The sequence below is a fragment of the Heterodontus francisci genome, chromosome 11, assembly GCF_036365525.1.
Source record: "Heterodontus francisci isolate sHetFra1 chromosome 11, sHetFra1.hap1, whole genome shotgun sequence".
Taxonomy (NCBI): Eukaryota; Metazoa; Chordata; class Chondrichthyes; order Heterodontiformes; family Heterodontidae; genus Heterodontus; species Heterodontus francisci.
In genome coordinates this window covers 49333774-49358308 of record NC_090381.1, presented here as the reverse complement: position 1 = coordinate 49358308, position 24535 = coordinate 49333774, and the positions used below count along the sequence as shown (strand labels likewise).

At 43.7% G+C, this 24535-nt stretch overlaps 1 protein-coding gene across 2 annotated transcripts in view; it reads left to right on the top strand.

Annotated features, from left to right (window-relative positions):
- Positions 1–24535, top strand: part of LOC137375251 (ephrin type-A receptor 4) — a 147794-nt gene that overhangs the window by 100809 nt on the left and 22450 nt on the right. For both annotated transcript variants that reach the window (XM_068042129.1, XM_068042128.1), the window contains exons 6-9: positions 4943–5067; positions 5659–5818; positions 11242–11353; positions 23148–23212. In XM_068042129.1, coding sequence (XP_067898230.1) covers positions 4943–5067; positions 5659–5818; positions 11242–11353; positions 23148–23212 — 462 coding nt within the window. The remainder of the gene's footprint in view (positions 1–4942; positions 5068–5658; positions 5819–11241; positions 11354–23147; positions 23213–24535) is intronic.

Genomic DNA, 24535 nt, shown 5'->3' with positions numbered 1-24535 from the left:
GCAAATAATGGCCAGATGGGTGGTCTAAAATGGCTGGAAGGCCAATAGGAGGCTCTCCAGCACTGAAAAATCGGCAGCCCCACTGTCAGAGGTAGGCACTGCTGATGTCGGCAGGAGGAAAAGAGAGTGCCTGAAGATGGTGACGCCCTCTGAAGAAACTTCAAAAAGTGGCCACAGCTACCAGACCCATGGAGGGAGAACCTCTCAAGGCCACAGAGAGGCCGCCTCCGTTCATCAGCCAGATTACGACTTCAGCAGGGGGACCAGCACACCGACTGAAAAATTCCAGTCGACATCTCAAGAGTGGCCTTAATAGACCCTTTAATTTTCTTAACTAGCTACCTTACGGGCGGGTATCTGTCACTCCCCCGCACCTCCCCACCACCCTCCTGAGAGCAGTCCGATCCAAAATGGTCCAAAGACGGGAACATCCTGGCAAACCGGCACGCCGGCCAGTAGCAGAAAATTGAGGCCTTGCCCGCCTCAGCAGCCGAGTGAATACTCGATCCCAGATGTGGGATTGAACTAGGAATCTTTTTTCACACAAAAGTAAAATAATGCAGTTGCTGGAAATCTGAGACGAGAACAGAAAATGCTGGAAATAGCAGGTCTGATAGCATCTGTGGATTTTTTGGAATCCTCCTTGTTTGTATTTCTAAATGTCTTACCAGGTGATGCATTTATCCACTGAGCTATCAGAGGAGTCCAGTTCGAAGAATACAAACCTGTCCAGCTTTACTTGTTCCAAGACTCAGTGATTTTGATCAAAAACAGTTGATTCTGAATATCTTGTCCCAAAAGTCAGGGGCTTTCCACTCTCCTGATATAAAAGCAAAATATCGCAGATGCTGGAAATCTGAAATAAAAACAGAAAGTGCTGGAAATACTCAGCAGGTCAGGCAGCATCTGTGGAGAGAGAAAAACAGAGCTAATGTTTCAGGTCTGTGACCTTTCATCAGAACTCTATCCACTCTCTCCTTTCTCCTACAATCAGTAGTAGACTGGATTCTCTGAAAGGCTGTAGAATTTTTTTGGGATTCTCACGGAAAAAAAGGGACATATAAATAATACATGTTGTCATAGAGTCATAGAGTCGTACAGCATAGAAACAGGCCCTTTGGCCCACCACATCATGCTAGGCCCCCACCTGCCAAGAATGAGGCACATCAATTTTGTCATGTACAGTGATTTCTTAACTGTTGTTGGAGCGAGGAAATGACTTGTTAAACAGATCAGCCATGGCTGGAAAAGAAATTTACATACTAACAGACATCAAAGGTGAGGAAGTGCATTCCACAGACTGCCAAGGAGGATACAATCCACATGGGCCAGGACTGGTTAGACCCGCTGATCACATGACTAACTGGCTGTTCCAGGGTTTTCTTCTGAACTGGCCACAGAGAGTTTGAAGGCAGAGTATCTGTTTGCTCCTGGACTGAGAAGATCTCTCTCCTGTCTGCTCCCATCGCTTTCTCACAAACCTCTGAATCCACTGAAGACACATGAACCCCAAAAGAGAAAAGTCTCCCTACAGCGAACAAGATTTAAGAAAAATACTGGGCCCCAATGAAAAGCAAAATCTCCCTACCATCAAGGACTCTACAGTGAGCTTGAAGAACTGTAACAAAAACTCTTCAGATATTGCCTCAAACCTTTCCACTTTATTTTTCTTCTGCTCTTTTCTGTTGCTATTTGCATGTGTGTATCGCATATGCACGCCAGCATGGGCACGTCATATGTCTGTAGGCGTGAACCAAATTAGAGTTTAATAAATTTCAACTTTTCTTTAAACCGCAGGTTTCTTTGCCCTGTAATTCGAAAGTGGTGAACAAGGATCCACCAACGGGGAGCTAAAAACACGGTCTGTTTAAAATTAAACCCTGTTACGGTAAGACCAGGTTGAAAGGGAGCTCTAGACCTCTTTCTCACCTGGTCATAACAATGTCAATAATACATAGAACCATTCATGTGGCCATTCGGGAAATCTCCCAAGTTCGCATATAGGCCGCCTGTTTTTGCCTGCAGTCCTACTGTTGCCAATGGTCTTACCACAGCAAGTATGATTAACCACAAAGAATAGAACTATTGGTAATTTAAATGTATTTCAGGATTTTAAAATATATTATTATACATTTGGCTGCAGGAATTCTGAATGGCCTTTGAAATCAGATTTTGTCTTGAATTTGCTGACAGGCAATACGGAGCCAATATTTGCAACTGTTTATTTCCAGCTTTCAAACTTTAGTTGCTTTAATGGACCAGTTATCTTACTTCTGTACCTTGGTCACTGGGGCAGCTCCAATTGGTTCTGGTTAAGATCTTATTGATGCTTAAGAATTATTTTACAGCACACGCAGCATAGAATGAGCTGCAGTCCTATATTGGGAATGGAAGTCATCAGCTCAGGAGGGCAGCAATAAATCTATTGAAGGTGTTGAATAGCAGGTTATTGAGGAAGTGAATGTAGCCAAATGAGCTTGTTCACATCTATAGGGACTACAGTCCAAGAGGCAGATGGGGAGAGTTTTGGACAGAACAAAGTGAAGATTCCAAGTCTGTGCTGCATTTTGTGAAAATGAAATATTAGGAAGGCATATTCCAGCCAACTGGTAATTATAACATACCATCAGCCCAGACTATACTTCAAGCCATTTCAGAACAGTAGTCATACAGGCTATAGTGGGCAAACTGGAAGAGAAATAAAATTAACTACTGTGCTACAAGTGGATGTAAAGTATAGATATCATTGCCTCTTTTCTGGATTTGTTTTTCCTCTTTGTCAAATTTTTCCCATCCCCTTCTCCACACATTGATTTTTGACTGGGGTGTGATATTTTGGGTACCGGTTGCCTTTAGTGCCTCGATCAAGTGACTATGCATTTTTGACAGTGAGCCTCAGCAGGCTATTTGACCATGGAAGCATCACAGACCAGCTTGATTCTGCTCTTACCCGACAGTTCTAACGAGTAAGATTTGGGAACACAAATTGATTTTCCTTTCTCTAAACCAGGATATTTCTGTTCTTTCTTTTTGTTATATCTCTAATATTTGCTTGAAAGTTATCCACCAAAGTACACATTGATGGTTGTTAAGTTAACTAATTACAAGTATATTGGTAATGGAATTCATGGCTTGGCCATGTGAGCCGCATGGAAGATGGCAGGATCCCCAAAGACACATTGTACAGCGAGCTCGCCACTGGTATCAGACCCACCGGCCGTCCATGTCTCCGTTATAAAGACGTCTGCAAACGCGACATGAAATCGTGTGACATTGATCACAAGTCGTGGGAGTCAGTTGCCAGCATTCGCCAGAGCTGGCGGGCAGCCATAAAGACAGGGCTAAATTGTGGCGAGTCGAAGAGACTTAGTAGTTGGCAGGAAAAAAGACAGAGGCGCAAGGGGAGAGCCAACTGTGCAACAGCCCCAACAAACAAATTTCTCTGCAGCACCTGTGGAAGAGCCTGTCACTCCAGAATTGGCCTTTATAGCCACTCCAGGCGCTGCTTCACAAACCACTGACCACCTCCAGGCGCGTATCCATTGTCTCTCGAGATAAGGAGGCCCAAAAGAAAGAAAAAAGAAGATTGGTAATGGAATTCAGTGGCTTCAAAATATGGACTAAATTTTCCCAGCCCTTTGGAGACGGGCTGGGAGGTGGGAGGGGAATCCAATGTTTTCCTGCTGCCGTGGCATATTGCCAACAGCGGGAACCTCGTTGGCACAGCCATACACTGGGTGTCCAATTGAGGCAATTAATTGCCCAATTAAGGGCCAACTTCTGCCCTGCTGGCCTTTTACCAATGTTGAGAATGGCTACTGCCACGTGGGGAGTCCCACAGTGGCACTCTCACAGTGGGTTCCTGGGTGGGGGCGGCCTCTGATTGGGGTGCGGGGGAGGGGTGCAGGCTGCTGTCACCAGTTGGAAGCCGGCCCCAGTGGCGGCCTTTTAATTTGTCATCGTCAGCATAATGCTGTCCCAGGGTCCTGCCGCCTGCCAAAGCAGAGTTGGCTCCCACTTTTGGCTCCGGCGGGGAGACTTGATCCTTTTTTGAGAAAATTCAGCCCATTGTCTTCAAAACATAGCAAAAACTTACAAAAGTTGCAGCTTTCTATTACCACTTGCAATATGAATCCTGTTGATTAACTTAACAATTGCTGTTCGGCTACTATTTTTCACCACCGTGCTCTTTGATAAGAGTGTGCCAGGAATATTTAGTATAGGAAGCTGTGACAATTGCTGTCTGTTTACTTCTGTCTGGAAATAGATGAACTTGTTCGAGTGAGAGAGGTTGGAATCAATGGTAGCATGCTTTTGATGAAACGACTGTGGCTCTACCAGGCTAATACTGTTGTTCCTGGTTGATCTCATGCCATCAATACATCTAGTGATATTGACAAATAACAGCAGGGGCTAGGCCTCTTCTGACAGCTAGAAATCAATCTGCAATCAATAGGAATTCATTTCCACGAGCTATAGACGGCTGTGTTCATCAATTAACCTGTGAATGGGGTTCTCAGATACACATTCTTTAAAGTAAAAGCCTAGTACATTGTGCTCAGGTGTTCCTTTTTAATGCAGTGCCACTCTTTTGTTCCCTTTTTGAGGCCTTCAAAATCTTTAGGTTCATAATGTACAAAACTTCATGGATTGCTAAGCATTAATACTTAGGAAATGGCAAACCAATGAATTAGCTTTTATTGTGTGTCGTGGATGTGGAGTTTTCAGAATAGCCTGTCTAAGAACTCATCCTGTCTGAAAACTCCCCCATGGAGTAAGAAAAGATTTTGTAAACTCTTTTCTTGTGCTAAAGATCATTAAATTTAAAAATAAATTGCCTGCACAATGATTAGAGTGTATAAAGGATTAATTATATTTGAAGTCTTTCGTTTAGTTTGTAAATTAGGTTATAAAAGTAAACTGGTTTATTTGTTCCACTCAGCTCCATCTTCAGTTGGCCTAATACAAGCAAAGGAGATAACAAGACATGGTGTTTCTTTGGTCTGGCCAGAACCTGAGCGGCCAAATGGTGTAATTCTAGAATACGAGATCAAGTACTATGAAAAGGTTAGTAGAGATCAACATGAACCTGTCAACATTTCATAGAATCATTGAACAGTACAGCACCAGAGGAGGCCATTTGGCCCATCGAGTCTGCACTTGCTCTTTCAAAGGGCATTCATACTTGTACATTTAGGATATCACAGTCTTTCAAATGATTTGTTTCCATTTAAAGTTCTCTTTAAGATCCAGGGAGAGCTGCAACTTAATAATAAAAGTAGTAGCTAACAATAGATGTGGTGTTTCATCAACTCATCTCTGCCAGTTGCAGTTCCACTGTAAACTGAAGATTGTGTTATTAAACTTTCTACAGTATGATAGCTTTCCATTTTAACAACTCCAGTTATAATGTAGATTTCTTATAGCTGCCTTTTCTGTGTTGTTCATTCTTTGCATCTTGTAAAAGCAGTCCTTACAGAGACTATGTCTTCAATGTGGCTTTATGAATGAAGCAGTAAACACAGGACATCCCCTTTCTTCTCTAATATGCGCACATCCTGAAAACAAAGTGAAAGCCTTTTACTCCAGATTGAGTACGAGCCCATATTTTTAACTGGTTCCCTTCTAACACACTTTGTGGTTTATATCTTTGCACAGGATCAGAATGAACGCAGTTACCGGATTGTTAAAACTCTCTCAAGGAGCACAGAAATCAAGGGCCTGAACCCCTTAACAGCCTACATGTTTCATGTTCGTGCACGAACTGCTGCTGGATATGGCGAGTTCAGTGCCCCATTTCAATTTATAACAAACTCAGGTATTAAGCAGTTCAGAAATCATTTCAGTCAATTCTGTTCCCATTGATTTTCGCAAAGTTTTTAGCAACTTAAAATGTTATTTTGAATCATGCTGGGTACGGGTCTGTAGGCGGCATCTACTAGATACCTGCCCAGGAGCCTTTTATCATGTGTGACCCCAGACAATGAGCTGGATTTTACAGCCCCCCGACGTCTGGGGTCGTGGTTGGGGCGGCTGGAAAATGCCTCCAGGAGAGGCCTGCCACGGGCCTCGATGCTGGGAATGCCTGGCCCATTATTGCCAGCGGTGGTGAGGCCTTGTGGTGGCCCCGCCCGCCGCTCGGTGACGAGAGCCAAATCTAAATATGTTAATTTATTAAAATAAATGAATGAAGTATTTACCCGCTCCCACCGTCCATTCTGCAGCTATATCGGATACCCATTCAGAGATCCGATGCGGGACACTGGCGGGGAGGGGGAGCAGGTAATTATTTCACTGTGGGGGGGTGGGCGTGAGCAGGATCAAACAAATCTGATTAGTGTAGGGGATGGTGGGAAGGAGTGAAGTTAGAAGTTTATGAACTTTGTGGGGAGGGAAGGTCAGTTACATATGGTAAGTAGTTTGCGGGGGTGGGGAGAGGGCAAGGAATGAATTGTGTGCTTATTGAGGAGGTGGGAGAGGGGCTAGAAACATTCATTTAATCTTTTTCCAATAAATTTAAATTCATATCTCTTTAAAAATTTAAATTGTAATCTCTGGCTTGAAGCCTTTTAAAAATGACGTCGGTGCATGTGTAGTGGCGCCTGACACTGTTGCCAGGGATGGACCGCCTGCCCCCTCCATGTCAGTGGGGGGGTGCAGTCAGCACCGATTATTTAAATGAGCCACCGTGCTGAATATCCACTCTCAAGACCAATTGTAATTCCTCTACAATGGCCCTGGCTGAGATCAACTTAGCTTCATAGAAACATAGAAACATAGTAAATAGGAGAACAAATGGGCCATTCGGCCCTTCAAGCCTGCTCCGCCATTCATTTTGATCATCACTGATCATCCAACTCAGTAGCCTGTTCCCGCTTTCACCCCATACCCTTTGATCCCTTTAGACCCAAGAGCTATATCTAACTCCTTCTTGAAAACATACAATGTTTTGGCCTCAACTGCTTTCTGTGGTAACGAATTCCACAGGCTCACCACTCTCTGGGTGAAGTAATTGCTCCTCATCTCAGTCCTGAAAGGTTTACCCCATATCCTTAGACGATGACCCCTGGTTCTGGACTCCTCCACCATCGGGGACATCCTTCCTGCATCTACCCTGTCAAGTCCTGTTAGAATTTTATAGGTTTCTATAAGATCCCCCCTCACTCTTCTGAACTGCAGCGAATATAATCCTAACCAACTCAATCTCTCCTCATACGTCAGGCCCACCACCCCAGGAATCAGTCTGGTAAACCTTTGCTGCACTCCCTCGATAGAAAGAACATCCTTCCTCAGATAAGGAGACCAAAACTGCACACAATATTCCAGGTGTGGCCTCACCACGGCCCTGTATAATTGCAGCAAGACATCCCTGCTCCTGTACTCGAATCCTCTCGCTCTGAAGGCCAACATACCATTTGCCTTTTTTACCGCCTGTTGCACCTGCATGCTTACCTTCAGCGACTGGTGTATGAGACGACTCAGGTCTCGCTGCATATTCCCCTCTCTCAGTTTATAGCCGTTCAGATAATAATCTGCCTTCCTGTTTTTGCTACCAAAGTGGATAACCTCACATTTATCCACATTATACTGCATCTACCATGCATTAGCCCACTCGCTCAACTTGTCCAAATCACCCTGAAGTCTCTCTGCATACTCCTCACAACTTACCCTCCCACCCAGTTTTGTGTCATCTGCAAATTTGGGGATAATGCTTTCAGTTCCCTCATCTAAATCATTCATGTATATTGTGAATAGCTGGGGTCCTAGCACCGATCCCTGCGGTACCCCACTAGTCACTGCCTGCCATTCGGCTCTTTGTTTCCTGTCTGCCAACCAATTTTCTATCCATCGCAATACACTACCCCCAATCCCATGCACTTTACTTTTACACGCTAATCTCTTATGTGGGACTTTGTCGAATGCCTTCTGAAAGTCCAAATAAACCATTTGCTCCCCCTCATCAACTCTACTAGTTACATCCTCGAAGAATTCTCGTAGATTTGTCAAGCATGATTTCCCTTTCGTAAATCCATGCTGACTCTATCCGATTCTACCACTGTTCTCTAAGTGCTGTGCTATAAAATCTTCGATAATGGACTTGAGAATTTTCCCCACTACCGACGTAAGGATGACTGGTCTATAATTCCCTGTTTTCTCTCTACCTCCCTTACTAAATAGTAGGGTTACATTAGCTACCCTCCAATCTGTAGGAACTGTTCCAGAGTCGAGAGAATCTTGGAAGATGACCACCAATGCATCCACTATTTCTAGGGCCACTTCCTTCAGTACTCTGGGATGCATACCATCAGGCCCTGGGGATTTATCGGCCTTCAATCCCATCAATTTCCCCAACACCATTTCTCTACTAATACTGATTTCTTTCAGTTCCTCTCTCTCATTAAACCCTTTGTTTAATGTTCCCCAACATTTCTGGTATGATATTTGTGTCCTCCTTTGTGAAGACAGAACCAAAGAATGCATTTAGTTGGTCAGCCGTTTCTTTATTCCCCATAATAAATTCACCTGTTTCTGACTGTAAGGGACCCACATTTGTCTTCACCAATCTTTTTCTCTTCACATACCTATAGAAACTTTTACAGTCAGTTTTTATGTTCCCTGCAAGCTTGCTCTAAACAGGATGAGAGCCAACCTGTGACAGATGTGGACAATAAAAGCAAGAAATGCTGGAAATACTCAGCAGGTCTGGCAGCATCTGTGGAGAGAGAAGCAGAGTTAATGTTTCAGGTCAATGACCCTTCAATCAGAACTGACAAATATTAGAAATGTAAAATGTTTTAAACAAGTAAAGCGGGGGTCGGGCAAGAGATAACAAAAGAGAAGGTGTTGCTAGGACAAGGTCACAGAGAATAGCTAACCAGAAGGTCATGGAGCAGAGGCAAACGGTATGTTAATGGTGTGGTGAAAGACAAAGCGTGAGAACAGAGAGGGTGTGAATTGACTGTAAAATGAACAGCCCTGGATCTAAGCACTAACATTAAAAAAACACAGTGGGTAGGCACAGTAGAAACAAACTAAAATAAAATAAATGAATAAAAAAAACTAAAAATAAAAAGGGGGGCCCGTCATGCTCGGAAATGATTGAACTCAATGTTCAGTCCGACAGGCCGTAGCGTGCCTAATCGGTAAATGAGGTACTGTTCTTCGAGCTTGCTGTTGATGTTCGCTGGAACACTGCAGCACTCCTAGGACAGAGATGTGAGCATAAGAGCAGGCGGGGGTGTTGAAATGGCCGGCAACCGGAAGCTCGGGGTCATGCTTACGGCCTGAGCAGAGGTGTTCTGCAAAGTGGTCAGCCAATCTGCGTTTGGTCTCCCCAGTGTAGAGGAAACCACATTGTGAGCAGCGAATACAGTATACTACATTGAAAGAAGTACAAGTAAATCGCTGCTTCACCTGAAAGGAGTGTTTGGGGCCTTGGATAGTGAGAGAGAGGAGGTAAATGGGCAGGTATTACACCTCCTGCAATTGCAGGGAAAGGTACCGTGGGAAGGGGACAAGGTGGTGAGGGTAATGGAGGAGTGGACCAGGGTGTCGCGGAGGGAACGATCCCTTCGGAATGCTGAAAGGGGAAGGGAGGGAAAGATGCGTTTGGCAGTGGCATCATGCTGGATGTGGCCGAAATGGCGGAGGATGATCCTTTTGATATGGAGGTTGGTGGGGTGGAAAGTGAGGACAAGGGGAACCCTGGTCACAGTTCTAGGAGGGAGGGGAAGAGGTGAGGGTAGAGGTGCTGGAAATGGGCCGGACACAGTTGAGGGCCCTGTCAACCACAGTGGGAGGGAATCCTCGGTTGAGAAAAAAGGAAGACATATCAGAAGCACTGTCGTGGAAGGTAGCATCATCAGAGCAGATGCGTCAGAGACGGAGAAACTGGGAGAATGGAATGGAGTCTTTACAGGAGGCAGGGTGTGAAGGAGTGTAGTCAAGCTAACTGTGGGAGTCGGTGGGCTTATAATGAATATTAATAGACAGCCAAAATCCGGAGATGGAGAAAGAGAAGTCGAGAAAGGGAAAGGAAGTGTCGGAGATGGACCATGTAAAGGTGAGAGAAAGGTGGAAATTAGAAGCAAAGTTGAGAAAGTTTTCTAGTTCCAGATGGGAGCAGGAAACAGCACCGTACAGTCATCAATGTGCCAGAAAAAGAGTTGAGGGAGGGGACCTGAGTACGACTGGAACAAGGAATGTTCGACATATCCCAAAAAAAGACAGGCATAACTAGGACCCATGTGGGTACCTATAGCAACACCTTTTACTTGAAGGAAGTGAGTGCAGTTGAAGGAAAAGTTGTTCAATGTGAGAACAATTTCAGCCAGGTGGAGGAGGGTGGTGGTGGATGGGGACTGGTTGGGTCTCTGTTCAAGGAAGAAGCAGAGAGCCCTCAAACCATCCTGGTGGGGGATGAAGGTGTAGCAAGATTGGACATCCGTAGTGAAGAGGAGGCGGTTAGGGCCAGGAAGCTGAAAATTGTCAAAATGACGTAGGGCATCAGAAGAGTCACGGATGTAGGTGGGAAGAGACTGGACCAGGGGAGAAAAGATTGAGTCAAGATAGGAAATAATAAGTTCAATGGGGCAGGGGTACAGGCTGAAACAATGGGTCTGCCGGGACAGTCCTGTTTGTGGATTTTGGGAAGGAGGTAGAAGTGGGCTGTCTAGGGTTGCAGGACTATGAGGTTGGAAGCTGTACAGTTAATTCACACCCTCTCTGTACTAACGCTTTGTGTTTCAGCACACTATTAACATACCTCATGCTTTTGTTCCATGACCTTCTGGTCAATTATTCTCTGTGACCTTGTCCTATCAACACCTTCTCTTTTGTTATCTCTTGCCCCATTCCCCCGCTTTACTCGCTTAAAGCCTTTTACATTTCTAATATTTGTCAGTTCTGATGAAGGATCACTGAACTGAAACGTTAACTCTGCTTCTCTCTCCACAGATGCTGCCAGACCTGCTGAGTATTTCCAGCATTTCTTGTTTTTATTTCAGATTTCCAGCATCTGCAGTATTTTGCTTTTATTACAGATATGGACAAGCTTTTCTCAATTGTTCCAAGGGAGGAGCTAAAATATTTGTTTATTTAAATGTAACTTCTCATCACCAATGCACCCATACCAATTAAAGCAAAGCTTTGTTCATAATTATTTTAATATTTTGGTATATGCCCTTTGATAAGATCAGATCTGTTGATTAAGATCTAATGTATTTTTCTGTTTATTTCCAGCTCCTTCAGCTATCATTGGAGATGGTGCCAGCCCCACTGTTTTGCTTGTGTCCGTGGCTGGCAGTGCAGTTCTACTGGTGATACTGATCTCAGCCTTTGTTATAAGCAGGAGGTAAGACTTTTAAACTGATGTACAGGGAGCAAAGATCCACTGCAGCTGAAAATTCAGACTGGCCACAAATTTATTGGCGTAAGCATTGCCATTACTGAATCCATTCGTAAGGCACTTTCAAAACAGCCCTTTCCCCCTTCTGTTAACAGAACTAGGAACTATAAAGCAGTACTGACTACAGCAGCAAAGAAGTTGTACAATTTTCATGGACCTTCTGAATTGCGTCTGGATTCCCCAGCTTTGCTTTTGCCCAGTTTCTCATGGAAGATACATACGAACATCTGAATTAGGAGCAGGAGTAGGCCACTCAGCCCCTCAAGCCTGCTGCACTATTCAATAAAATCATGGCTGATCTGATTGTAACTCGACTCCACATTCCCACCTACCCCTGATAACCTTTCATCCCCTTGCTTATCAAGAATCTATTTACCTCTGCCTTAAAAATATTGAAAGACTCTGCTTCCACCACCTTTTGAGGAAGAGAGTGCCAAAGACTCATGACTCTTTGAGAGAAAAAACTTATCATCTCTATCTTCAATGGGTGACCCCTTATTTTTATATGGTAACCCCTAATTCCACATTCTCCCACAAGGGGAAACATCTTTTCCACATCCACCCTGTCAAGACACTTCAGGATCTTATATGTTTCAATTAAGTCGCCTCTTACTCTCCTAAACTTCAACGGATACAAGCCTAGCCTGACCAATCTTTCCTTATAACATGACCCACCCATTCCAGGTATTAATCTAGTAAACCTTCTCTGAACTGCTTCCAACACATTTACATCCTTACTTAAATAAGGAGACCAATACTGTACACAGTACTCCAGATGTGGTCTCACCAATGTCCTGTTTAACTGAAGCATAACCTCTCTACTTTTGTATTCAATTCCCCTCGCAATAAATGATAACATTCTATTTGCTTTCCTAATTACTTGCTGTACCTGCATACTAACCTTTTGCGATTCATGTACTAGGACACCCAGATCCCTCTGCATCTCAGAGCTCTGCAGTCTCTCCCCATTAGATAATATGCTTCTTTTTTTTATTCTTTCTGCCAAAATGGACAATTTCACATTTTCCCACATTATAATCCATTTTCCAGATCTTTGTCCACTCACTTAATGCATCTATATCCCTTTGTAGCCTCCTTATGTCCTCTTCACAACTTACTTTCCTCCCTATCTTTATGTCATCAGCAAATTTAGCATCCATACCTTCGGCCCCTTCGTCCAAGTCATTTATATAAATTGTAAAAAGTTGAGGCTCCAGCACCGTTCCCTGTGCCACACCACTCCGTTACATCTTGCCAACCAGAATATGACCCATTTATGGCTTCTCTCTGTTTCCTGTTAGCTAGCCAATCTTCTATCCACGCCAATATATTACCCCTACACCATGAGCTTTTATTTTCTGCAATAACCTTTAATGTGGTAAATATCAAATGCCTTCTGGAAATCTAAATACATCCACCGGTTCCCCTATATCCACAGCACATTACTTCTTCAAAGAACTCCAATAAATTGGTTAAACATGATTTCCCTTTAACAAAACCATGTTGACTCGACCTGATTAACTTGAATTTTTCAAAGTGCCCTGCTTTGATGTCTTTGATGATAGCTTCTAACATTTTCCCTGAGACTGATGTTAAACTAACTGGCCTGTAGTTTCCTTCTTTCTGTCTCCCTCCCTTTTTGAATAAAGGAGTTATATTCGTTATTTTCCAATCTAATGGAACCTTCCCCACATCTTGGGAATTTTGGAAAATTAAAACCAACACATCAACCATCTCACTAGCCCCTTCTTTTAGGACCCTAGGATGAAGTCCATCAGGATCCTAGACATAAGGTGGGAGGTGGGTGTATAAATGGGCGAGAACAGCTCTGCTGGTTGTGGCGGGGAGGTGGGGGGGGGGGGGGTCGGTAAATGCATCACTACTGTCCCTGAATTGGAACTACAAAGCAAATGTACCCTTAGTCAGCACTAAAAACACATACTTGTTGGTGCTATTGGTCAAAAGTTGGGTGAACTTCCATGTTACAGTATAAAGGATGGTCATCTCTGGTCATTTTCTGCCCTGAAAATTAAACACAATCATTTTGTTGGTCCAGTAGTGTAGTACTATTCAAGACAAACCCTGGATAGAGGTGAATAAAAAAACACTACAAGGTCTTGTATATTTACCATCACATTGACTCACATTGAATATGATCTCAGAGCATGAAGAGTACATTAGATTAAGGAGCACAGCTGCAAAAGATGTAGGATATTTCCACGAGGGATACTCATTGCCTGGTCTATATTAAGTTAACTGATCACAACCAGTAAAGCGTGGAGGCACTAAAATTGGCAGAAAGGTTTTAAGTCATAGGATTGCTATCCAGTGACCCTGGTTGGAAACCATGCCTGTGTAAACCACAAGAATAGGTTTATGCTTGGCAATGCTCCTCTTTCCACCTCAACTGTGACCAATCTTAATGTATGAGTGTCTCTATATTGACAATGGGGGTGAAATTTGTCTTGGATGATAATGCAAGATGTGTGACAGTCCATTTTATACTCAGCTGATCATCTTCCCTATTGGAGTGGAGAACCCCGGTGAGTGTTGTTGGTTAGTCTAGAGGTGTGGGATACCAGTGCCTATGGAACTGTACTTTGGATGAGAAATGGAGGGAAGAAAATAGGGAAGTTTAAAAAGGCCCAGATTTTGCGGTAGTAAGGACTGTGAAACTATCAGTGTTCACCCTCGTTACTCCTCTGAAACTGACAGAGAATTCTGGAGTCCACACATGTGAAGTTAAACATGGAAATCCAGAAGTTGCTGTTAGTGATTCTACATTTCTCCAGAGGATGCACTGTTCACAGAATAATAAAATCATAAAAATTTACAGCACAGAGGAGGCCATTCGGCTCATCGTCTCCATGCTTGCCATAAAATAGCTATCCAGCCTAATTGTACTCTTCAGTTCTTGGTCCGTAGCCTTGTAGGTTATGGCACTTCAAATGCATATCCAAGTATTTTTTAGACGCAATGAGGGTTTCTGCCTCTACCACCCCTTTTAGGGAGTGAGTTCCAGACCCCCACCACTCCTTGGGTGAATACATTTCCCCTCAATTTCCCTCTAATCCTTCTATCTATTACTGTAAATAAATTATTCTCCAGTCCTGGCAACTTCCTTATAAATCCCCTCTGTACCCTCCAGTGTGATCAGATCCTTCTCATACTGTCTTAACCAGAACTGTACACAGTACTCTACCTGTGGTTTAATTAGTGTTTTATTCAGTTCTGGCATAACCTCCCTGTTTTTATATTTTATGCCTCAGCTAATAAAGGAAAGTATCCCGTATACCTTCTTAACTGCCTTACCTACCTGTCCTGCAATCTTCAGGGATCATGGTGGACATGCCCACAAAGGTCCCTGTATAACTCTACATTTCTCAGTATCCTACTATTTATTGTGCATTCCCTTGCCTTGTTTGCCCTTCCCACATTAATTATCTCACAAATTTCTGGATTGAATTTTATTTGCCACTTTTCTGCCCACCTGCTGCGGTCACTCCACAAAGCAATCAGTCAGAAATCATTGAACAAGAACACACAAGAACACAAGAAATAGGAGCAGAAGTAGACCATATGGTCCATTGAGCCTGCTCCGCCATTCAATATGATCATGGCTGATCTTGGGCTTCAGTTCCACTTTCCTGCCCACTCCCCATATCCCTTAATTCCCTGCGAGACCAAAGGTCTATCTAACCCAGCCTTAAATGTATTCAATGATGGAGCATCCACAACCCTCCGGGGGAGAGAATTCCAAAGATTCACAACCCTTTGAATGCAGTAATTTCTCCTCATCTCCTGAATGATTGATCCCTTATCCTGATGAGAAATTCTACTCTTGCGCTGTAAAAACCCTTGAAAAAGTTACATCATGTTGAATGAGGTGGAACTGGGTTTTTAATAGCATACTACGGTCATAATTACTGCTAAACATACACACTGGCCCTGAAAGAGCAATTTTATATTTGTTGAATGCCGAATTTCTCCATTATTATAAGAAATTCCACATTTTCAAAATAGAAAAAGTTTGTTTATGACATTTCGTATCTACTTTAATCCCATGTGTATGTCCCAACCATTTATTTTGCTATCTATAAAAGTTAAAAATTAAAAGTAATGGGATTTAGTGGTTTTTACTTGCTGGTTTGCTGTCTGTGAGAGTACTTCAAAGTAATTAGCTACTTACCTTGTTTAATGACATCACTGTTGCTGGATGCCTAGTGATCCCCTTGACTTGGCACCAGATTCAAACTGACAGCGCAAAAGGGGAAGTACACACCACATAAATTGCTCAATCTTGAAGCACCATTGCTTCACCACTGACCGCAAAATCTAGTCCATTATGCCCAGGACGCACCAGGTTGTGTGAAGTTTTAATAGCAAATTTCAAAATGTTACCAACAAAATATTCTTCTAATTCGTAATGACTTCAGCCTTTGTAAATTTCCCAGTATTCCCTTGGCCTTACTATACCAAAAAAGATCAACTTCTGTGCATACACCAGGGAAACCATCTCAAAGCATAATTTTACATTGCTCTCTTAAAATTTCCAAAATACTGTTCAGATTACTGGCATAAGAAATGTTTTCCAAGATACGGCTTTGATTGTACATCATTGTGGTTAACCTTGAAACATCTGGGAAGTTGCATCACATGGAGTATGGTATCATGAATAGTAATTTTACAGAGCTCTTCTTTCCTGAAGCCCTTGTTGGAAAAAAAAAGCAAAAAGTAACTGACAGTGTAATTCAGTGAGATATCTTTATTAAAAGCCACTGCAATAGGAACTAGTAATGACAAGCATGATGGCATATCACATCAATTCATAGTGATGACTTTATTATTTAAGACAGATTTGATGGCATGATTCATTGGAATTCTAATTACTGCTCGCCACCAAAGAACATTGAGATTCATCAAGTGTAGAAGAAGATAATTCTGTGCTATAAATATGGTCATTTCCAGTCTCTGATAAACAGGATCTGGTGATTGGCTCTCAATAGATCACTTTTGGAAAATGAAATGTCAACTTTTGGCCTCTTATTGATTTTTTTTGCATCAGACAGAAAATTATCAAAGAAAAACCGGCAGTGGACCAATTAGACAGGGGCAAATTTGTCAGTGCAAATAGTAATTTTTTGTTCTGGGTTCAGTTATCTTGTGTATTTGCTGTTCAAAGGTGAACTACTGTTTATGTTACTGCTAAAGAGCCATAAATCTGGTGATAACAGCCATGCTTGTGGATTGCAATAAATCAAAGATAGAAATCAATTGAATTCTGCCTTTTAAAGATTGCTTTGTATTTAGAGCACTGCAGTGTTGTTTACCTACTGCCGAGCCAACTAATCTGTCGAAACTCAAAAAATGACAGCAGCACTAATCTGTAATAAGCCAGGAAAGAAACAAATGGGACATGTTTGCAAGGCTGTGGGACGAGTCAATAGTGGAATAAGTAATAGCATTAGACAGGGACACACTGGAAGTAAACCGAGGCTACATTCAATTTTATTTTAAAAATTATAGGTAGATGTGCTGTTACCATACCAGATGAGATGCTAAAAAGCTGAGCATGAAAAAATGTGCACTAAGTTCAGATTTTTTGGCAGCTTTTTCATGTTTAATTTCGTGAAGATTAGGATTTGAGGATTAATGGAAAATATTGATCATTTATTGTTAGGATTTCAATAGAATGTAATGATGAACATGTGAAATTTTCAAGCTATCTCCACTTGGCCCTAAAGAAACAGCAAGCAGTATAATTATAGCTTTGCCTGGAAAGAGCAACTGAAGCTTCTGGAACTCCCTCCCTAACAGTACTGTGGGTGTAGCTACACTACACGGACTGCAGCGGTTCAAGAAGGCCGCTCACAACCACTTTCTCAAGGGCAATTAGAGATGGGCAATAAATTCTGGCCTTGCCAGTGATGCCCACATCCCAGGAACAAATAAAAAAACTATGCAATAGTAGAGTGAAGTGCAGGTGTTTGTAGGTAGAGGGCGGAGATATTAATTATGATTAATTAAGAACATCATACAAGATAGGTATTGGACATTAAGCCATATGAGTATAATTTTAAACATTCATTTCCTTATAGTCTATTGGTGCCAATGGATAAATCAGTGGATAGAATATATCAAGTGTTATACTAGACCACACATTCCAAGAATGCGCCAGTTTAACTTCTGGTTTGAGTTGTTAGCCAGTTTAGTGCAGCAATGTAAGCAAATGGCCTTACATTCCTGGATGGAAATCTAAACTATGAATCAAACTCCCCTCCCTTGTGCATTGGTAGTTCAGAAACAGTATTGGAGCTGAGCTAGTGATAACACGTTGAGGAACTTCTTACCTAGGTCTCCTGTGGTTCTGATCCTGGATCCCCTCCACATTTTGCTGCCGGGTTTGAGACAATGTGGCTCCAGTCAACCCCACAGTTAAAATACTGTGTGCATCCTGATGGTGTCATTGGGATGAGACTTTGCTGTTTAAATTAGTCCCTGCTCCTCTGGGATGGACAGACACTCCATGCGCAGTTCCAGGCTAATTAAAATGGTGGGGGCAGGCACTTAGCTCAAACCCTACCATCATCTTATTTCCATCCACACCGTTTCTGCCTGGAATAGGGGTTAAAATGTCCCCTCTACTCTCTGTTTATGATTCAGTTTAGCTTCTTTCGACAGAGAACAGTTAACGGGACAATCGCCCCATTTTAATTGGTAGCAATTAGAATATTCCCCTTACAGCAGGGAAGGTTAAAGAGAGTAAAAACAAAAATTGCTGGAAATGCTCTGCAGGTTTGGAAGCATCTGTGGAGAAAAAAACAGAGTTAATGGCCAGAATTTTACAGTGGGTGGACGGGAGCCGAACTCCGACGTAAATGTCGGTGACGAGCCCGCTCCTGCCCAGCCTGGGAATCCTTCCCGTATTTTACGGAGCCCCAGGTTTTAATTAGCCCGAGGCGGGACTTTCACCCACTTGAGGGAGGAGGTCCCGTCTCAGTGAGCTGCCGATCAGCGGGCTGGCAGCTCTTAGTCTCAGCAGCACCACTGGGAGCGGTGGCTACTGCTGGGACTGCAGCCCAGCCAACGCCTTGGACCTGAAAGAGTGGTTAAGTTTAGGTTGCCTCACCAGGTGGTTCGGTCGTGCCCTGGTGAGGATAGGGTGGTCGTTTGGGGGGGCATCTTGGATCCCAGGGGTGGGTTGGGAGGCAGGGGCGGCCCTCAATCGGGCACCCTGTGCCCGACTGCCATGCACCCCCACCCTCCCCCACACCGGATCGTGGAAAGGCCGGCAGCTGTCGCTGGGCAGCCTTTCACGTCCCCGGCACACCCGCTTGCCATGGGTGAAATACCCGTGGAGGCGGACGAGGGCCCTTTAGTGGCCATTAAGTGGCAACTTAAGGGTCTTGATTGACCTCGGGCGGGCAGGCCATTTCCCACACCCCGCCCCCGCGCTGGACCTCCGTAAATTTGTTCGGAGGCGGAATCGGAGTGGGTAGGCCTCCTGGAGCCTGCCGCTCAATTTTCTGCCGCCCCCCACGTCACCATCCGACCCGCTGGGGCGGCGTAAAATTCCAGCCAATGTTTCAGGTCTATGGCTTTTCACCAGAACTATTTTTATTTCAGATTTCCAGGTCCTGCAGTATTTTGATTTTGTATTAAGGTTAAAGGGAGATTTAATAGAACTGTTCAAAATCGTGAAGAGTTTTGATAGACTAAATAAGGAGAAACTGTTTCCAGTGGCAGAAGGGCCATCAACCAGAGAGCACAGATTTAACATAATTGGCATAAGTATCAGAGGCAAAATGAGAACTCTTTTGACGCAGTGAGTTACATTGATCTGGAATGCACTGACTGCCTGACATGGTGCTGGAAGAAATTCAGTAACTTTAAAAAGGCATTTGGATAAATACTTGAATGGAAAAATTTGCAAGGCTGTGGGGAAAGGGCAGATGAGTGAGACTAAGTGAACGGCTCTTTCAAAGGCGCGATAGGCCGAATGGGCTCCTTTGCTGCTGATTCGTTGTGTGATTCTTTGGTCTCCTGCGGCATCTAATTTTAAAAAGCTATGTGTTTGGTATTTGGCTAAACAAACCAAAAGCTTTTCAGATTTAGTTGCTAGCTTCTGTTGAATTAGCCTCTTGCAACCAATGCAGTAATAGGCTACTCCAATTGACGTTAGCTTCTCAGGATTTTATCGCTCCTGTTTGCTATCCAATGCTTTCTGTTGGAGACTTTGGGCTGAATTGTCAGTGCCCCACAAAGTTGAGAACAGAGGCAGTGGCAGGGGTGGGGCGGGTGATCCTCAAATATACCGGTGCCGAGTGGTATGTCAATTTCAAAATGTTGATCCCAGCACTGGCAGGGGGAGAGCAGATCCCATTCTCCTCCCAGTTGAGGCCAATTAAATCAGCTTAAAAGCTCGTTATGAGCTTGTCAAGGGATGACCTTCAAATTTTTAAAGAGTGGACAGCTTCAGAAACTGACCAACTGAAGGCAGGCGGTAAAGAGTTAGGAGCAAGTCTTGGCTGCCCCATGGCATCCCCTGGCCCATTAGAGAGTCAGAGGGGAAAAGGGACTCGGCACTGGGTAAGGGGGTGCCTTTGGCACTGCACAGGTGGTCGGGAGAGTGGACACTCAATGCCCTGTCTTTGAATGGAGTCAGCACCCCCGGCATTGCAGGGGCAAAAGAGCAGCTGCCAAGGACAATTTGACGGCCACCTGCCCAGAAAGAAGGCTCCAGCTGGTCATGGGGGCACGACAGTCAGATTTTACGCCGTGGCGAAGAGGGGACACACCCTCCGGAGGAAGGTCAGAACCCTAGGCATCAGGATGGCGCAGCAAAGGAAAGAGGTGCAGGAAGGCAGTGGAGGCCAAACCCTTAACACAGGATCTAATGCCAAAGATGGAGCTATTTGGAGATGACCAAGAACCAGTGTCACAGGAGACTGCAACTCTCCAGGCAGCTGAGCACAGGCATCTGTGCTCTCATCATCGAAGACCTCGCACCTGACGGCACTGGTCACCATGCCCTGCCAGTGGCCATCAAAGTCACTGTGGTCTTGAACTTCTGCACTTCTTTCTCCTTCCAAGGACCTTAGTGGCATCTCAAAAACGGCAGCACACTGCTGCAGAGCTGGACAGGGCCTCGCAGGGACTGAGGGCATTGGGTTTTGCCTTCATTGCTGGATTCCCCCAGGTTCAGGGCATCATTGATTGCACCCATGTGGCCAACATGGCACCTAGTGACCGGCCATTGAAATTATTAACAGGAAGGGCTTCCATTCCCTCAACATCCAACTGGTCTACAACCAAATGAAGAGCTTCCTCCTTGTGTGTGCTCACTTTCTTCGCAGCTGTGAGGATCTTTCATTCTCCGCCAGTCCAGGCTGCCTCAAATCTCCACTTCAACCTGCAAAGTGCATAGATGGATCCTAGGGGAGAAGGGATATCCCTTGAAGAGATGGCTACCAACTCCTCTATGGAAGTCCCAGACAGAGGCAATCCAACCAATGTCACCTGCACAGCAGGACAAACGTTGAGCAGGCCATCAAACTTCTGAAAATGCGATTCCAGTGCCTGGACTATAAGTGGTGCCCTCCAATACCCTCCTGCAAGGATCTCCGTCATTGTGGTGGTCTGCTGCACTCTCCATAACATGGCCCTCCAGAGAAATGTAGAACATGAGGATGTTGAGGCCCTGGAAGGAGGCAGCTCATTGTGGGAGGAGCAGGAAGTGAGAGAGGAGGAAGAGGAAGCAGAGGAAGATGACGCTGAACAGAGGTGCCCCTGCTGCATGACGAGGTGGCTGCCTCCTGCCATGCTCTGGGAAGAGGACTTTTCTCCTCTCCGTCACGGCCTGCAACATTAGATCCAGGTCAATGAAGCGAGGGTCTGCCCTACCCCCGGGCGCCAGGTCTCTGGCTCTCCTGTGGCGTCTTGCTTCCCTTAGGTGCAGTGGAAGGCTTTGGCACAAACTGCAGATCTCTCCCTCAGAATAATCAGCAGCCTCAGTGATGGCTGCCTTGGGAGTCTAAATGAGTCCCACACTTCATCTGACCCACCTCCATTCCACCCCCACTGGCTCTAATTGGACAGGGAACCTCTCTCCATATCAATTAAGGACTCACCCATGTGAAAATCTGAAGTTTAATCAGTTTCCAACCGGAGGCAGGTTTCTGACCCAAAAACATGCCCCCTCCTGTTTCCTGCCTCCATGGTGAAAATTCAGCCCTTTGTTGTGATACCCCTCATACCCAGTTGAGTGAGCTATCAAAGGCTGCTGATGCCTTTGGAACTGTGCATCAATTTGAATCACTACTACCTTCAACAGAGGCGCCCTCTTTGCATTGCAGTAGGAGGTTGTATATTGAGAATTAATTCTGGTTAGAATAAAACATATTTAGACATTATGAATTTTATTTGTGTTTCTATTGCTACCTTCGTGTTTATAGCTTAACCACTAAAATATCTGATCCGCACTGAATTCTATCAGTAAAGCATATATATACTGGTAAGTATAAATGGTTTCACATAAATTAAAGGTGTGACATCTTCCTGAACAAGTGTTTGCTAAACAGATTTTTGAATATGCAAACAAAGACAGCATGTAAATACTTCACTTCATGTCAATATCACTTAAAAGCAATTATCTGGTCATTATCACATTACTGTTGTGGGACCTTGCTTTGTGCAAAAAATTGGCTGCCACATTTCCTACTTTGCTACACTTTCATCAGCATTTTGGGATGTCCTGAGGTTGTGAAAGGCGCGATGTAGATGCAAGTCTTTCTTTATCAACTTTGGGTATAAAAGTTGCCTAACTGCTTTGGCTCTTCATTCCCAAACAAAGAAAAGTCTCTTGATAAAACTAATAACATAAACTTCATTTTGTAGAAACTTGATTAGTAGTTTAAACCTCCTTTCACCAGATCCTGCTCAAGTATCTGCTACAGAATGTATCCCAGTAATTAATCTTTCATCAATGTGCTACAGTAATCAAAGTTAGCTCTTTTTTTGTTTTAGCAGAGCAGATAAAAGTAGGAGGCTTGGCAATGTTAATCAACTAACTGTTTACCCATCCCCAGTATCTTTTATTCTGTTCATTATCTTTGCTTTTGTGAATGATAATGGAACCAACAACAAAGCGATGAAGCTTGAAACCCCAACAGCTCTGCCACATCGAGTGAATCCGCAAATACCATGTTAATGCCCTTTTGTGTTTTGCTGCAGTAGCCTGGAGAGAATACCCCCCTCTGTCTCACCTACAGACCTGCTAGCCTTTCTGATCCCTGCTGCTTATCAAAGCACTCTCTACCTGTGCCCTGTCATTCTGCATAAACCTTTCTAATTACATAATTCAAACCGTTACAAAGGCTTCCTTATTCCATTTAGACTTAGTCAGGTAAACCATCTCCGAATGTCAATTTATTTTCCAAGTCTGCAACTGGCTATTAGCATTCATTTCCCTTGCTCAATGACTGGCTAATGAGTTCTCTAGCTTTCTCAGTGGTTAATGATACACGGCAGTGTCATGCCCCAGGCAGAGTTCAGCAGGTGACAGTCATGCAGGTAAGGACTGGGGGGAGGGCGAGACCCAGACTTGTAATTATGAGGCAATAAAGGCACAATTGAATGTTTGAACAGCAAGATATGGTGCATTCCCAGCTTAGCAGGTGGTCCTGAATTCTTATTTCCCCCCATTGTCATTAATCTTCATGCTTTATTCCTGTTCCTGCAGGCGTAGAAAATACAGTAAAGCCAAGCAGGAAGCAGATGAGGAGAAGCATTTACATAATGGACAAGGTATGTGATAATAAGAATTTGATTGCATTTGTAGGAAGACGATGCAGGTATTAGCCTTTTTGCATTTATGCAGTTTATGTTAAAGATATTTCACAGCATGCTATTGCAGATTAACTTTTTGTTCTAATTCTGCTACAGTAGGTAACAGCAACATGCTGAGCAAAAGCTGCTTTAATACTGGCGCTGTTTTGTTTTGCATTCCTTGGAGGTGTCCACTACCCCGCCTCTTGTTATTTCTGGTACTAACTCCAGCTTCGTTGCCCCAGTGGCAGGTTGTAAACCCACAAGAAGGGAGGATTTATGAGTCTGCTGCCAGATATATCAGGATAAACATTGAGAGCTGGCTCACGGGCACCATTTTCTCAGGAGTTGAATTTAAAAGTTATTGACACCTAGCTTGCACCATCATGTTACACTTAATGATATTCAATGGTACTCTGAGATTAGGAGAAGTTTGGAGCTCTCTATACAATCAGCTTGTTTCCTCCAGCAGTGCTCACTGAATCCTGTTCTCTGGGCTGGGATGTCACACTGTGTGCCAGTTTCTGGGTTGGTGTGTTACACTAAAACCAATACAATACTAATACACATTCATACCACTGTCCTTGACAGTCCATCAGAAGAACTGTATGAATGTTGCTTCCAATCTGAGTGATTTCTTGTGTTGTAATGCTAACTTGGTGCCAAGTTTATGTCATTATTGATGTCAATTCAAATTTAACTCGCTTATCAGCCTCCTTTGTAAATAACGGCGTGTATTTATATAGCACCTTTATTGTAGAAAAATATCCCAAGGTGCCTCACAGAAGTGTAATCAGACAGAAATCTACTACGCAACAACATCTATTCAACAAAGCAGGCAATATTAAATAATACAAATGAAAATAAACCACAAACAATGTTTTCACTATAGACATCGAAAACCGTTCCTCGTGCTCCACCATATATATCTTAGTGGGTTAAAAGCACTGCCCATCCTCACACTAAACAATATGGACCAGAAGATACCTGGTTAGATATTGGTTAGATACTGGAACTATCTTGGGTTAGCTGACCTCAGCTAAGGCTGCTTTGAGAAGTACAATTTGCCTCAAGTCCCTGAACAAAAATCGACCAGGGTTTCCCTTCCAAGTTGCTGTCCAGTTATCCATGTTGTAATATGTCATATAAAAACAGCATTGGGCTTGCCATAAACCTTCTGTGTTTGAATAGCTAGCTGGCATTCACTATCTGGATACACACATGAGGTACTGGAGATATGGACATCTATCAGTCCAGCAAGAATGGGTGCCTTCAGGAGACCAGGGTGAAAAGAGAAGAAGA